Here is a 12,622-nt window from a genome sequence, read left to right as displayed (position 1 = left end):
AGAAAGGGTATATCTAGAAAATATAATATTCGGGGTGGACAGTGGTGCAGCGGATAGTGTTGGCACCTCACATTAAGATGTTTCCCAGTTTGATTCTCAGCTGGGGTGCCTTCTGTGTGGAGTCTGCATATCCTCCCTGTGTTTGCCTGGTTTTCCTCAAAGGAAAGGGAGAAAAAAGTACACAGCAACATTCTTGTTCGTGGGAATAAAAAAGCATTAGTCTTCCGGGGCTACTTGCAAGGAAAACTGAAGCAGAATGTCTTTAACTGTCTGGTTTGAAACAGATCTATTTGAGTCATTCTCATAGCAGGATCAATTTCTGGAAGACCCTGAGGTGTTTCCATTCACAAAGGTCTGTACTGATCTTGCTCAGCTTGTCTGCTACAAACTTTTGGTCTGATGGAATACATTTAGCCTGTGGAGGCAAACTGAAATAAGTTGCGTCAGAACTGGAGGAAATAGGGAAGTCTGGTTTGCAGGATGAGGAGGAATTCCCTGAAAAGGATGAAGGGACAGTAAACATTTAAAATATTGGGACCTGCTAAAGTGAGTCCCAAAATAGAGAGAGAGAGAGAGATGCCATTTCTCAGAATATTTCCTTTTCTCTGAGGTATGGTGATCTCGGAGTTTGTATATATAAGCTGGGGAGGGGGGGGGGTGAATTGCCCACTTGGGGGGTGCAGGAGAAGTTTGCACTCCCACACACACAAATAAGTTTTAAGGAGAAGAGTGATTTTTGAGATTCTCTCCTCCTGTGATTTTGGTCTTTTTTTCAGCTTTTTAGAACTTCAAGTGCTGCCATTTCAATAAGAGGCCAGAAGGGACTCCCAATGCCATCTGTATCCCTGCTGAATTTGGCATAATGGTTAAAGTGTTTGCCTCACTGACACAAGGTACAGGGTTTAATTTTCACCTTGGGTTACTGGCCATGGTTAAAACAGCCCTTCAGGGCAGCTAGTCTAGTATTTGCTTATGAACTTATGAATCTATTATTCTCAGTACCGATTTGTCGAAGATAACCACATGCCACTGAGGAACATGGGGAAGAGGAACTAGACTGAGGTTTAAGGGATTACCAGGGTTGGGGAGGGGGAACTTGAAGTAGCAAGTAATCATTCTGACTTTTATGGACCATCCTTGTCTCTGGAAGGCTCCCCTTTCTTTCCTTCTTTTGAGCCCCTTTTTCATTCCTTTTCAAACTTCTGTTTTGTTTGTACTTTGCAGACAATGCTTGTTTTGCTTTTTGTAAAAGGGCCTTGAACTGAAAAGAAAGTTTTTATTGAACTTGGAAAAAGAGGGCTGAAAGATATGGGTAACCCAGTGAATCAACTGTCTCCTCTTGTAAATCTTTTAAGGACCTTAGCAACTGAAGGGCGAAACAAAATATCTTATTCAAGGGGAGAATTTAAAATCTCAATTTTAACATCTTACTGTTAAAGTTTGAGAAAGTAGCTAAGCAAATCTCCTCATAACTGAATCAGTGACAGTACCTTGGAAACAGCATCAACAGAGTCATAACAGCATTTAAGAGATTGTTTTGTTACTCGCGAAGCATAAACAAAGTTCAGTGCAACAGTTAACTTTCTCATGATTTCAAAAGAAACTGGTAGAAATTTTAACATACAAGGCAGATGGTTTAATATTCTGAAAGTTGAGGTACAGTAAACTTTCCTCTCACATCTAGAAGCTTTCTCGTCCTTGTCAGGGAAAAGGGGGTTATAGCATTCATAATATGCTTGGCAGAAAACTACTTTGAAAGGAAATAAGTGCAGGATATGATTTTGAATTAGAAAAAAAAGACATTTGTGTGACTGAGGAACTTTGCATAATCTTAACAGACTTTTTAGGAGCAGGATATTGACTGTCAGGAATACTGCATGCTAGGAAAACACCTTCTAAAGCATACAAAACTGGAGGAAGAGCAGCAAGCTGAGGAAAATTCATTTGCAATAAATCATAGTACTTCTCCTGAGGGATTGATATTTCATTCTGATCCCAGTGAAACAAATATGTCATTTTAGCAACATTATCTTAAAAAGACAACTCTTCTGGACATGGAATCTGAAGAAATACTTTCTTCAGAACTTCAGTACGAGTAGAATTTACTGATGAAAAACTTTCCCTTCCAGTCCCTGCTCTTCTGACTTGGCATCAGAAAGATAGGGAATTATTTTTCTTTTTATACTTAAGTCAGTGAAGGAACAAGATTTAACGTAAAAGTGTGAAGCAATCCTTTTATAAAATCAAACAGGTCTGCTCTGTCCACAATGACAGAAACAGGAGAGGTCACATTAACGTTTTGCTTTTTTTTTCCAGGGAAACTTCCTGAAAAAAGACCAACTCATGGCAGGAGCACTTACCCATGAATGAGACACTTCAGCCCAGCTATGATGCAAGATTGTTGTCTGTACTTCCTCGATGTCCGACGAGTTTGGTACTTCCTTGTCCATTACAACTGAACAGCCACACAGGGTCCAAGAGACAATGACAAGAGGTCCAAAGAACCAGGTCTGGCCACTGCAATCACCTTTTGGTGGCTGAGGGAGACTGCCTGACACCAAAAACTTCAAATAAATTTTCTTCTTGTGGACAAGAAAAAGTAGAACCTAAGAGCCTAAAAAATCGATCCGTGGCTAGCCAAAAAATAGCCTGAAAGACAGGTAGTGGAGCCAAGGTGAGTCAGTAAATATGACAGAAAAATAAAAGTTTTTAGGTTTTCAGGGATAGTCCCAAAGTGTACAATATTCTAACCCTATGACAAGGTTTCTATACCCATATAAAGAAACAGACACAAAAAATATTTAAGTTTTTTTCAAAGTAGTATTGACCAATGAAAAATCTCTACATTACATGACAGCCCATAAAAGTAACATTTCCTAGCATAAAATATATATATTTTAAGAAAAAGTTTTTATCTTAGAAAAATTCTGAAGTGGAACATTTTCTCCAGAAGAGTACTTATCTGTCCAGCCTTGAAGGATCACTACCCAACAATCATTTCCATGAACCCCACAGATATTGCATACTTCAGTGGAAAGAAAGCACTGAAGATTTTGGCTCCATAAGTACTGCTTTTATGCAGCTCTCCTTGAGACACACAGAAATTAAGGTGCATGGAGGGTGTCCTAAAACTTTGAAAACTGGATGGTAGTCATATCCTTGGCAGGATATAACCCAAATAGCTCACTGTTGCAGTAGTCTAAGCTAATTCAGTAATACTTCATGTTCAACAAGTACAAACTGGGGATGAAATGCAAATGTACATTCAGCAAATGACTAAGAACACTACATACTCAGAACAACCATTACTAGACATAGCATTTAAGGGAGGAAAATCACTGCATATGCAACCTCACCATTTATACAACTTGGGAAAAGTACAATGGAGTACTATAACTGCTGTAGAATAGTGGTGGCTAGTCACATTAAATACGTTAACCTACAAGGGTCAAACAGCGAAGTGGTGACTCGTCCCTTTAGGGAGATTAACCTAGAAATAAGCAAGATATTAGAAGTAGCAAGTACTGACCCACTCACCCTTCTTTTGGAGGATAGTGTGGCGTGTGTGCACCTGTGCACACTTTCAGTGGTTTAAATCCTATTGGGGGCCAGAGCCTGAACTGAAGATGCAGCTTCCAAGGAGGGCTGGGTATGATTACATCTTGTGCAGAGCTGCAGACAACTATTTCACAGCCCCCTGCACTCCAACCACTTCAGTATGTTCCAGACATGAGCAGTGGCAAAGATGCTGCCTAAGTTCCGCATAAACGATGGTCCCACTCCTGGCATCCCAGATCCTCACCACAGGAAAGAGTGGGCCATACAGCTCTTTCCAACAGGGAAAGAATGAATGGGGTGGTCAACAGGAACAGGGACAGCTGACAGTCAGCAAAAGACAGAGGAAAAAATATAATACACATCACGATTTAACAAAAAAAAAATCAAATGAACTGTGCAAAATAACACAATTAAAACCTTAAACATAAATATAAACAAAATGACAATACAACACTGAAAAATTAAGGTACTTACAGTTGTATCCTAAGATTGCATCAAACTCTGGCACTACATAGAGACACGTCTGGAATGCTATGTGTGCGCAAACAAATATAATGCTAATTGCCAGGAGTGCTTGGATTAAACGGCCAGTGTGACCTAGAAAAAGTAAAACAATGTTACTGTTCATTATTCAAATGGTTTAATAAAGGCTCCACCATATCAAGTCTTATTAAGTACTATTATTTAGTCCAGCACGAAGATATCATTGCCTGAGATGCTTTGAAACATTCAGAATTCTAAACACACACATCCTGGAACTTTCAACAAAGATGCACAAACACAAATGTTAGAAGGTTTTCTCCATGTCGCTAAAGCTTCAACTCCACTCAGCTCCTAGACCAGAAATATAAAAACAGAAACAGCATCTTGTAATTTTAATTCTGCTCTTATAGTAAGCCAGCATGCAGTTAGTTTTAACAACACTTATTTATCAACTATTAAAAATTCCAACTGAGGTGATCCCAACTTTTAAATACAGATTAGGAATATATGTCAAAAAAAGTAGCAGCACACAAGACTTAATATTGTGACAACTGATTAATACCAATAAAAACACTTAAATGAGTTTAATACAATAAAAAAACACTTAAATGAGTTCAGTCCTTGTAGCTGGAAAGAACAAATCCAATTCACTCTGCAAATGTAGAAATAACAGATTTTGAGGTAAGAAGTGTAAAACAAAAAAAAAATCGCTTGGAGAAAAGAAGCTGGAAAAATGCCCCAAATGCAGTACTTTATATGGTACAATTGCACAGTGCATAACATAATAAAATGAGACTGAAATTAGTCCTTTCAGATCAGCCAGGTACTCTGCCTCAGTAAACAAATTCAAATAAATATATAATATTCAAATACGTATGTGTGTCTGCAATCAGCTGCAAAACAACCAGTGTGACCTGTGGAGTATCTTCAACTCCTCAGACATATTTTCCAGTAAAAATGTGTCAAAACTGAATATTAGAGGTCACAAATTATTACACAACAATCACGCAAGAAAGAAGGTACAACATAATTATACAATAAATACCATTTTATATTCAAAAGAATAAGCTTAGAGTACACAAAACAAGCAGCGTGCTAATGATTAATTCTGAATTACTTAAAGGCAGACCTGGAAGCAGCTCTAAAACACACATCACTACAGCTACTGAAAAATTAAAATCACAGTTTTTAAAATATTCTCTATGATACTACCATTTCACTCCCATTTACTTGGTGGCAGCTGACTAAGTTCGCGATTTGAGGTGTGTAATGTATGGATTTGCAGCATCATTTTGAAATCAAACAGAAGAATCTAATGTACATAAAGGAAGGTTGAAAGCAGACAACACGGATCTATCATTATGATAAGCGCTTAACCTTCATTTCCTTCTCTTCTTGCCGATGTGAGTCTTCAGAAATGACTTAGCGGGGGCGTGGCCAAGGATGAACACAGGATAGCAGCAGATTTCTTCAGCTCCACCAATTTCATTACATTGACAGGAATTAATTACTTAAAAAATTAATTCTTGAAGTAATTTTCTTTCTAAATATGTTTTATATAGTTCTTGAACTATATCTAAAAAAGAAAGGAAATCTTAATAATATTCCTGTCAGAAATTACTTTGGAAATTTTCCTGTCAGTTTATCAGTCTGAAATGAGTTCCAGTAAGACAAATTCTCAGGACTCCAGCATCAAGAAAGAACTTCAGTCTCTGATAATTATAGTCCAGCAACTTACTGCTAAGATGGATAAAATGGATACTAAAATAGACACTTTCATAGAAAAAACTACAAAACAAATAGACTTGTTACATATGGACCTGCAACAACAGAAGATCCAGATGACAGGCATAGAAGAAGCTGTGAATGACATGGAAAATAAAATACAAGAACAGGAAATCAACACTGAGTTTCTGCTGAAATAAAATACACATTTACAAACAAAGCTGGATGACCTGGAAAATAGATCTAGGCGCAATAACATTAGGATTTTTGGACTGCCAGAAAATATTGAAGGTAACAATATTACTTCTTTTTTAACAACATGGCTCCCTAAAACTTTAGATTTACCAGAAGCATTCTCTTTTGGTATCGAAGAGCACATAGATCTATAGCTAATACTAACTCTAACAAAACTATCCTAGGTCAGTTATAGTTAGATTTCTATCATCTTTTGATAAAGAGATGGTTCTTAAATCTGCTTGGGCTAAAGCTCCTGTTAAGTTTAATGAGACAACTGTGCTTTGACATTGACTATTCTTCGATGGTAATTGGTAAATGAATAGTTTTTCTCCGACTAATAAGGGTGCTTAATAAAGCACAGTTTAAAACATACCTTCTGTTTCCTGCCAAGCTTAAAATCTTCCTTCCTGATGGTCCTAAGGTCTTCGATGATTTAGACTCTGCTTTACTGTTTGTCAAAGAAAAAAGGATTTTGGATAAAATAGAAGAAATGGAATGGGCTAGTTCTTCATTAAAGAGATTGACAACTGAAGCTTCCTGGAAGACTTCAGAGAAGAAGAAGAGACTAAAAAACAAATGATTTATGTTTTTTTTCTCTCATCATTTTAGTTCATTATTAATCTTTTTGAATATAGTTCCTGCATTTCCAGAAAGCCACAAATATTTTGGAAAAGATTTAATCAAAGTTATTCTCTATGTGCAAAGAAATGTTTTGTTTCATAACCAGTCAAAATGCCTGAGGATTTAATGGCAGGCTGTGACTCTATTTGTTTTTCTTTCTGAAAAAAGTAAGGTTAGTAATTTGATACATTTTTTTATCTTTACCTTTTTTTTCCTTCTTCTTTTATTATTTTCTTTGTTTAAACAATGACATTCTATTTAGATTATGTAGTGGGTAAAGGGTGGGGAGGGCAGGAGAGAACAGTAATGAAAATATCATTAATAGAATAATAACATATTTATTTCTTGTAAAAGTTTATAAGTTCTTCAAATGCTATTTCTAATTATACTTTCTTGATTATACTGCTTATGTTTGTTTGTAAATAATCTGTCATGCTTTAACTAATAATAATCAGAACTAAATAAGAGTAAATAATATGTTTTATTTTTAACTCTATTAATATAAACAGTAAGTAACATTCCATTGTATATACTTCTTACAGCTTTCTCTTACATTTTTTTATTTCTGCCTCACTCCCTTTTATTTTCTACTCTCTTTCTTTTCTTTATTAATATATAGAAATGCTTTAGACTGTGTGGGCACAGTGAATAATAGGATTTGTATGAAAATTGAGTTGGGAGAAGAATGCTGAGTTTTATTGCTTGTTGGTAATTTTGAGTTTAATTTCACTTGCATAGAGGCTGTGATGATCTGTGGAATACATTGTGGAGGTTCTGTCATGTTTAGATGCATTTACACTGCTAAATGAATGTTTGTCACTAGTTTTTAATAAGTTTCCCGCCAAAATGTTGAGAGACAATCTGGGATGTGGGCTGTCTTATGCACAATGTCCTTGAGTTACCTCAGAATCTTCAAATCACAGAATTCTCACAGAGAAACTGAAAGCAGTTAGTATAAACATTGACAAGGTTATCACACTGACACACCACAGATTCAGGAAAAATACTCTGTTCATAAAATATGTCAGTTATAATGAGTTTAAATGATGTAGTTTCTTGTAGTAAGTAAATGTCTTATTTTAGAAGGCATAAAAAATGAAACATTTATTTAAATGTTTTTGAAAATCTACTTAACAGCAGCATAATAATCTGTGTTAAAAATTTGTTCCAAACATATACTTTACTATAACTCATTTAATTCATCTGATTGACAAACATAAATAATCTTATAACTCTATTCTGGAAGAAATGTCATGTGATATATTTTAAAGCAGTAGGTTAGCATGATTGTAAAATCTTGTTACCAATATGTGTTTGCTGTGCATTATTTTGTATAAAGCAGACAGATTTATTCTAGGGACAGCAAGTAGGATAGTGCTCTACTAACACACAACTCAGTGAGATCATATATATATATATATATATATATATATATATATATATATATATATGTGTGTGTGTGTGTGTGTGTGAGTGTGATGGCTTTTTTTTCTGAGAATCTGCATAACTATCCAATATGATTTATAATAATTTCTATGAATACAATATTTTACTCTATTGACAAAATGAATGTTTGCCACAAGTTTTAATAAGTTTCCCGCCAAAATGTTAAGGGAGACAATCTGGGATGTGGGCTGTCTCATGCATAGTGTCCATGAGTTTCCTCAGAAGCTTCACTCACAGAATTTTCACAGAGAAACTGAAAGCAGTTAGTATAAACATTGACAAGGTTATCACACTGACACACCACAGATTCAGGAAAAATACTCTATTCATAAAATATGTCAGTTATGATGAGTTTGGATGATGCAGTTTCTTGTAGCAAGTAAATATCTTATTTTAGAAGGCATAGAAAATGAAACATTTATTTAAATGTTTTTGAAAATCTACTTAACAGTAGCATAATAATCTGTGTTAAAAACTTGTGTCCCAAACATATACTCTACTATAACTCATTTAATTCATCTGATTGGGAAGCATAAATAATCTTATAACTCTATTCTGGAAGAAATGTCATGTGACATATTTTAAAGCAGTAGGTTAACATGATTGTAAAATCTGGTTACTAATATGTGTTTGCTGTGCATTATTTTGTATAAAGCAGACAGATTTATTCTAGGGACAGCAAGTAGGATAGTGCTCTACTAACACACAACTCAGTGAGATCAGATATATATATATATATATATATATATATATATATATATATATATATATATGTGTGTGTGTGTGTGTGTGTGTGTATCTATGTATATATGTGTATGTGTATATGTATGTGTGTGTGTGTGTGTGTGTGTGTGTGTGTGTGTGTGTGTATATGTGTGTGTGTCTGTGTTTATGTGTGGGATGGCTTTTTTTTTTTTTTTTTTTTAGGTAATAGCGCAGGTGTTTCTGAGAATCTGCATAACTATGCAATATGATTTATAATAATTTTTATGAATACAATATTTTACTCTATTGACAATAATGAGTTTAAGTAAATGCTCATATACAAACAATTCAAGATTTTTTTGGAAGCTGTTGATAGAATTCACATGACAGAAAATAGATGCATCTTAATGCATGTAATGTCTGAATCATATTAGCCAAAGTTTTTGATTTAAATGAATGTTAGAACATAATTTTCTCTCCTCTTGATTTCTAACATTAAGATTATTTGAATGCTATTAGAATTCAAGTGTTATATATTACATAGATCTATATAATAGTATGAACAGTTTTTAAAAAAAAAAAAAAAAAAGTTTATTTTAGTTTATACGATGCTGTTTTACCAAATGTGTAGTTTTGTCTTGATAGATAATTAAATTGAAAACTGTTAACCTCAGTTAAATATAACTAGTATTAAATTGATAAGGTGGTAGCTGAGGTACTGCTGCTTAGGGTAGCGGGTTAACTTGAGTAGTAAATACTGCTCTAAGTTGGAGTTTTCAACTCCAGGCGGGATGCAAGGTTTAATCCTTACATTATTTTCACTTGTTCATTGTTATATGTATATAGTTTTGACATCCACAATATATTTTGTACACTCATTGTCACTACAAACAAAATTGAATCCTATACAAAATCCCATAAGAGATTTAATAAATACAGCTATATTTAAAGGTACACCTAAAAGAGGAGATGTAACATTATTTATCTTGTTATTTGTTATTTCGATCATAAGATTCTTGAGTTTTAAAAATGCCGAATGACATATTTAAAAGGAATTTCTTTAAACATTAATGGATTGAATAATCCGTGTAAAAGGGCAAGCCTAATAAGATACATTAATCTACACAAGGCCAATCTAGTCTTCCTGCAAGAAACCCATCTCTTGAAAAAAGATATTGATAAACTAGCCACTAATAAGTATGCAGTATTGGTTAGTTCAGAGCACACTCAGAAAAAGAGGAGTGGCTATTTTATGGAATAAAAGTATGCCCATTCCTAAAACCATTAAGTCTTATCAGGATGACAAAGGAATGTTTTGTATGGTTACAATACAAATTAATGGGAAGACTTACACTTTAATTAATGTATACTGGATACCTGGAATTGGTATTAATACAGTGAAACATCATATTGATAAGATCATATCATTCTCTATAGGGGATATTATTCTAGCTGGTGATTTTAATTGTATACTACATGAAAGTGATACTACCACTATAAAGAAAAGAAGAATTACATCTAATGCAAAACATTTAAATGATTTTGCTAATTCTTATCATTTGAATGATATTAATAATCAGACAGAGTCAAAATCATTACCATACACCTTTTTTCTAACAGATACAAAACTTATTCAAAAATAGATAGGGTCTTTATTTCTAACCAGATGGTAACAGATTTAATTAATTCCAAAATCATTTCATGTCCTATATCTGATCATAACTCAATTGTTTTTGAATTCATGATAAAAATACTCATAATGTTCAGATCAAAAGGATACCAGCATACTTAACTCAGCTAAAAGACTATAAAGAATATATACTTTCAGAAGTACAACATTTTCTAGACATAAATAATACTCCTGAAGTCTCCATTGTCTATGTTTGGGATGCCTTAAAATCATATCTATATGGACAAAGTATCAGATGGTATAATAACAAAAGGAAATCTTGGGATAAGGAATTGTTAGATATTCAAAGTAAACTAGACTCTTATAAACATAATAATAAAGAAAATATTATGGACAAGAAAGTTATTGAAGAAATAAACAAACTAAATGAGAAATACAAAGAAATTTTAACTCATAAAGTTAAAATAACTTTAGAGAAATACAAGTTTTTGTCTTATTCAATAAGCCCCAAATACTTACATAGACTTAAAAATAAAACAAAAGATTGAATAAACAAAACCATATCAAAGAAATCTTTTCTCTAAGGAAAAGAAGAATGTTTCTAGTATACCAGAAATACTGGATGAATTTAGAAATCACTTTCACAAGATTAACCATAACAACATTAACATGGAACCTAAAGATAAAATAAAGGAGTTTATAACCACAAACATGAATAAAAAGCTTAATAAACAACAGATTAAACTATTGGACAAGAGTATTTCATATACAGAAGTTATTACACAAATAAATAAGCTTAAATCATGGTATTATACCAGAGATATATAAAATCCTTTCTAAAACTACATATTCATTAATACATAAGGTTTTATTCTGGCCCAAACTGAGTTAATAACCCCCATCTTGGCAATATACATTTATTTCACCAATTTTAAAACCTAATAAAGATCCAACTAGATGTTCTTCATATCGACCCATCTCATTACTTAATGTTGATTATAAAATGTTTATGAGTATTTTTGCTGATAGATTGAAGACAATTATCCCCGCATTATAGACATAGATCAGACGGGCTTCATTGTAAATAGAAATACTTTTGATAATATAAGAAGAACTTTAACATTAATTGATTTTGCAAATAGGAAAAAGAAAGATTTAACACTTATTAGTCTTGATATAGGTTCAGCATTTGATTCAGTAAGTTGGGACTATCTGTTTACCCTACTGAAGTGCACAAATTTCTCTGATGCATTTGTAAATTTAATTGAGCATTTATACAAAGGAACGCTGGCTTATATTAAGGTAGGAACATATGTTTCACAAAAATACCCATTCTTAAAGGTACAAAGCAAGGATGTCCACTTTCTCCACTATTATTCACTTTAGTAATGGAGCCTTGGGCTAATTTGATTAGAAACAGTACTGACATGGAGGGTTTTGAAATAGAAGAAAATACAACATCAAAAATTCAACTTTTTGCAGATGATGTTCTAATTACATCAGCAGGATCTAATTCTTCTATGCAGTCTTTATTTGATAAAATGATGAATTTTAAAAGTATTTCTGGTTTAATATTCAATGAAGAAAAACTAAAATACTACCTATATATACACGAAAAATACTCTCATTAGTGATTTTACTAAATATGTACCCAACTCAGGTCAGATAACTTATTTAGGTATAATACTATCTAAAGATATTAAATCTATTATATATAATAACTATAATACCGGTTTTCTTAATATACAAAATCTTTTTAATACCTGGAATAATATGTTTTTTACTATGGAGGAGAGACTTACAATTATTAAAATGATAATATTCCCCAAGATTTTATACTTAATACAATCAATAATACTTTCACCTACAAAAATAACTATCAAGAAACTGAATACACTAATGTTAAATTTCTTATGGGCACCTAATAGACCTAGGATTGCATTAAAGAAACATACTAATAGCTGGTCTCAAGGGGTATTTCTTTTCCAGACTTTAATTTATATATTATCTCTTCTATTATAAAAGTTATTACTTTATTAATAGATCGGTCATATGTCACAAAATGGAAAGATTATTGGGAGCTAATTAGTATGCACTTCATGAAAATCTCCTTAACACATAAAAATATGATTATAAATAACTCCATGTTGTGGTTGCTAAAGGAATTTTGTACTTCACCTATTACACCTAAACATATGGTCTGTTACCCATTAAATA

At 33.2% G+C, this 12,622-nt stretch overlaps 1 protein-coding gene across 1 annotated transcript in view; it reads right to left on the bottom strand.

Moving 5' to 3' along the window:
• PIEZO1 (piezo type mechanosensitive ion channel component 1) overlaps nt 1-12,622 on the bottom strand; it is a 3,550,337-nt gene that overhangs the window by 2,556,441 nt on the left and 981,274 nt on the right. Inside the window, exon 3 of the mRNA XM_044081575.1 lies at nt 4,033-4,155. Within this exon, the coding sequence (XP_043937510.1) occupies nt 4,033-4,155 (123 nt within the window). The remainder of the gene's footprint in view (nt 1-4,032; nt 4,156-12,622) is intronic.

This window comes from Protopterus annectens, chromosome 8.part1 (assembly GCF_019279795.1).
Source record: "Protopterus annectens isolate FY-2018-M chromosome 8.part1, PAN1.0, whole genome shotgun sequence".
NCBI classification, from domain to species: Eukaryota; Metazoa; Chordata; order Ceratodontiformes; family Protopteridae; genus Protopterus; species Protopterus annectens.
The sequence above is the reverse complement of the archived record's forward strand: the minus strand, read 5'-3'. Positions and strand labels throughout refer to the sequence as shown.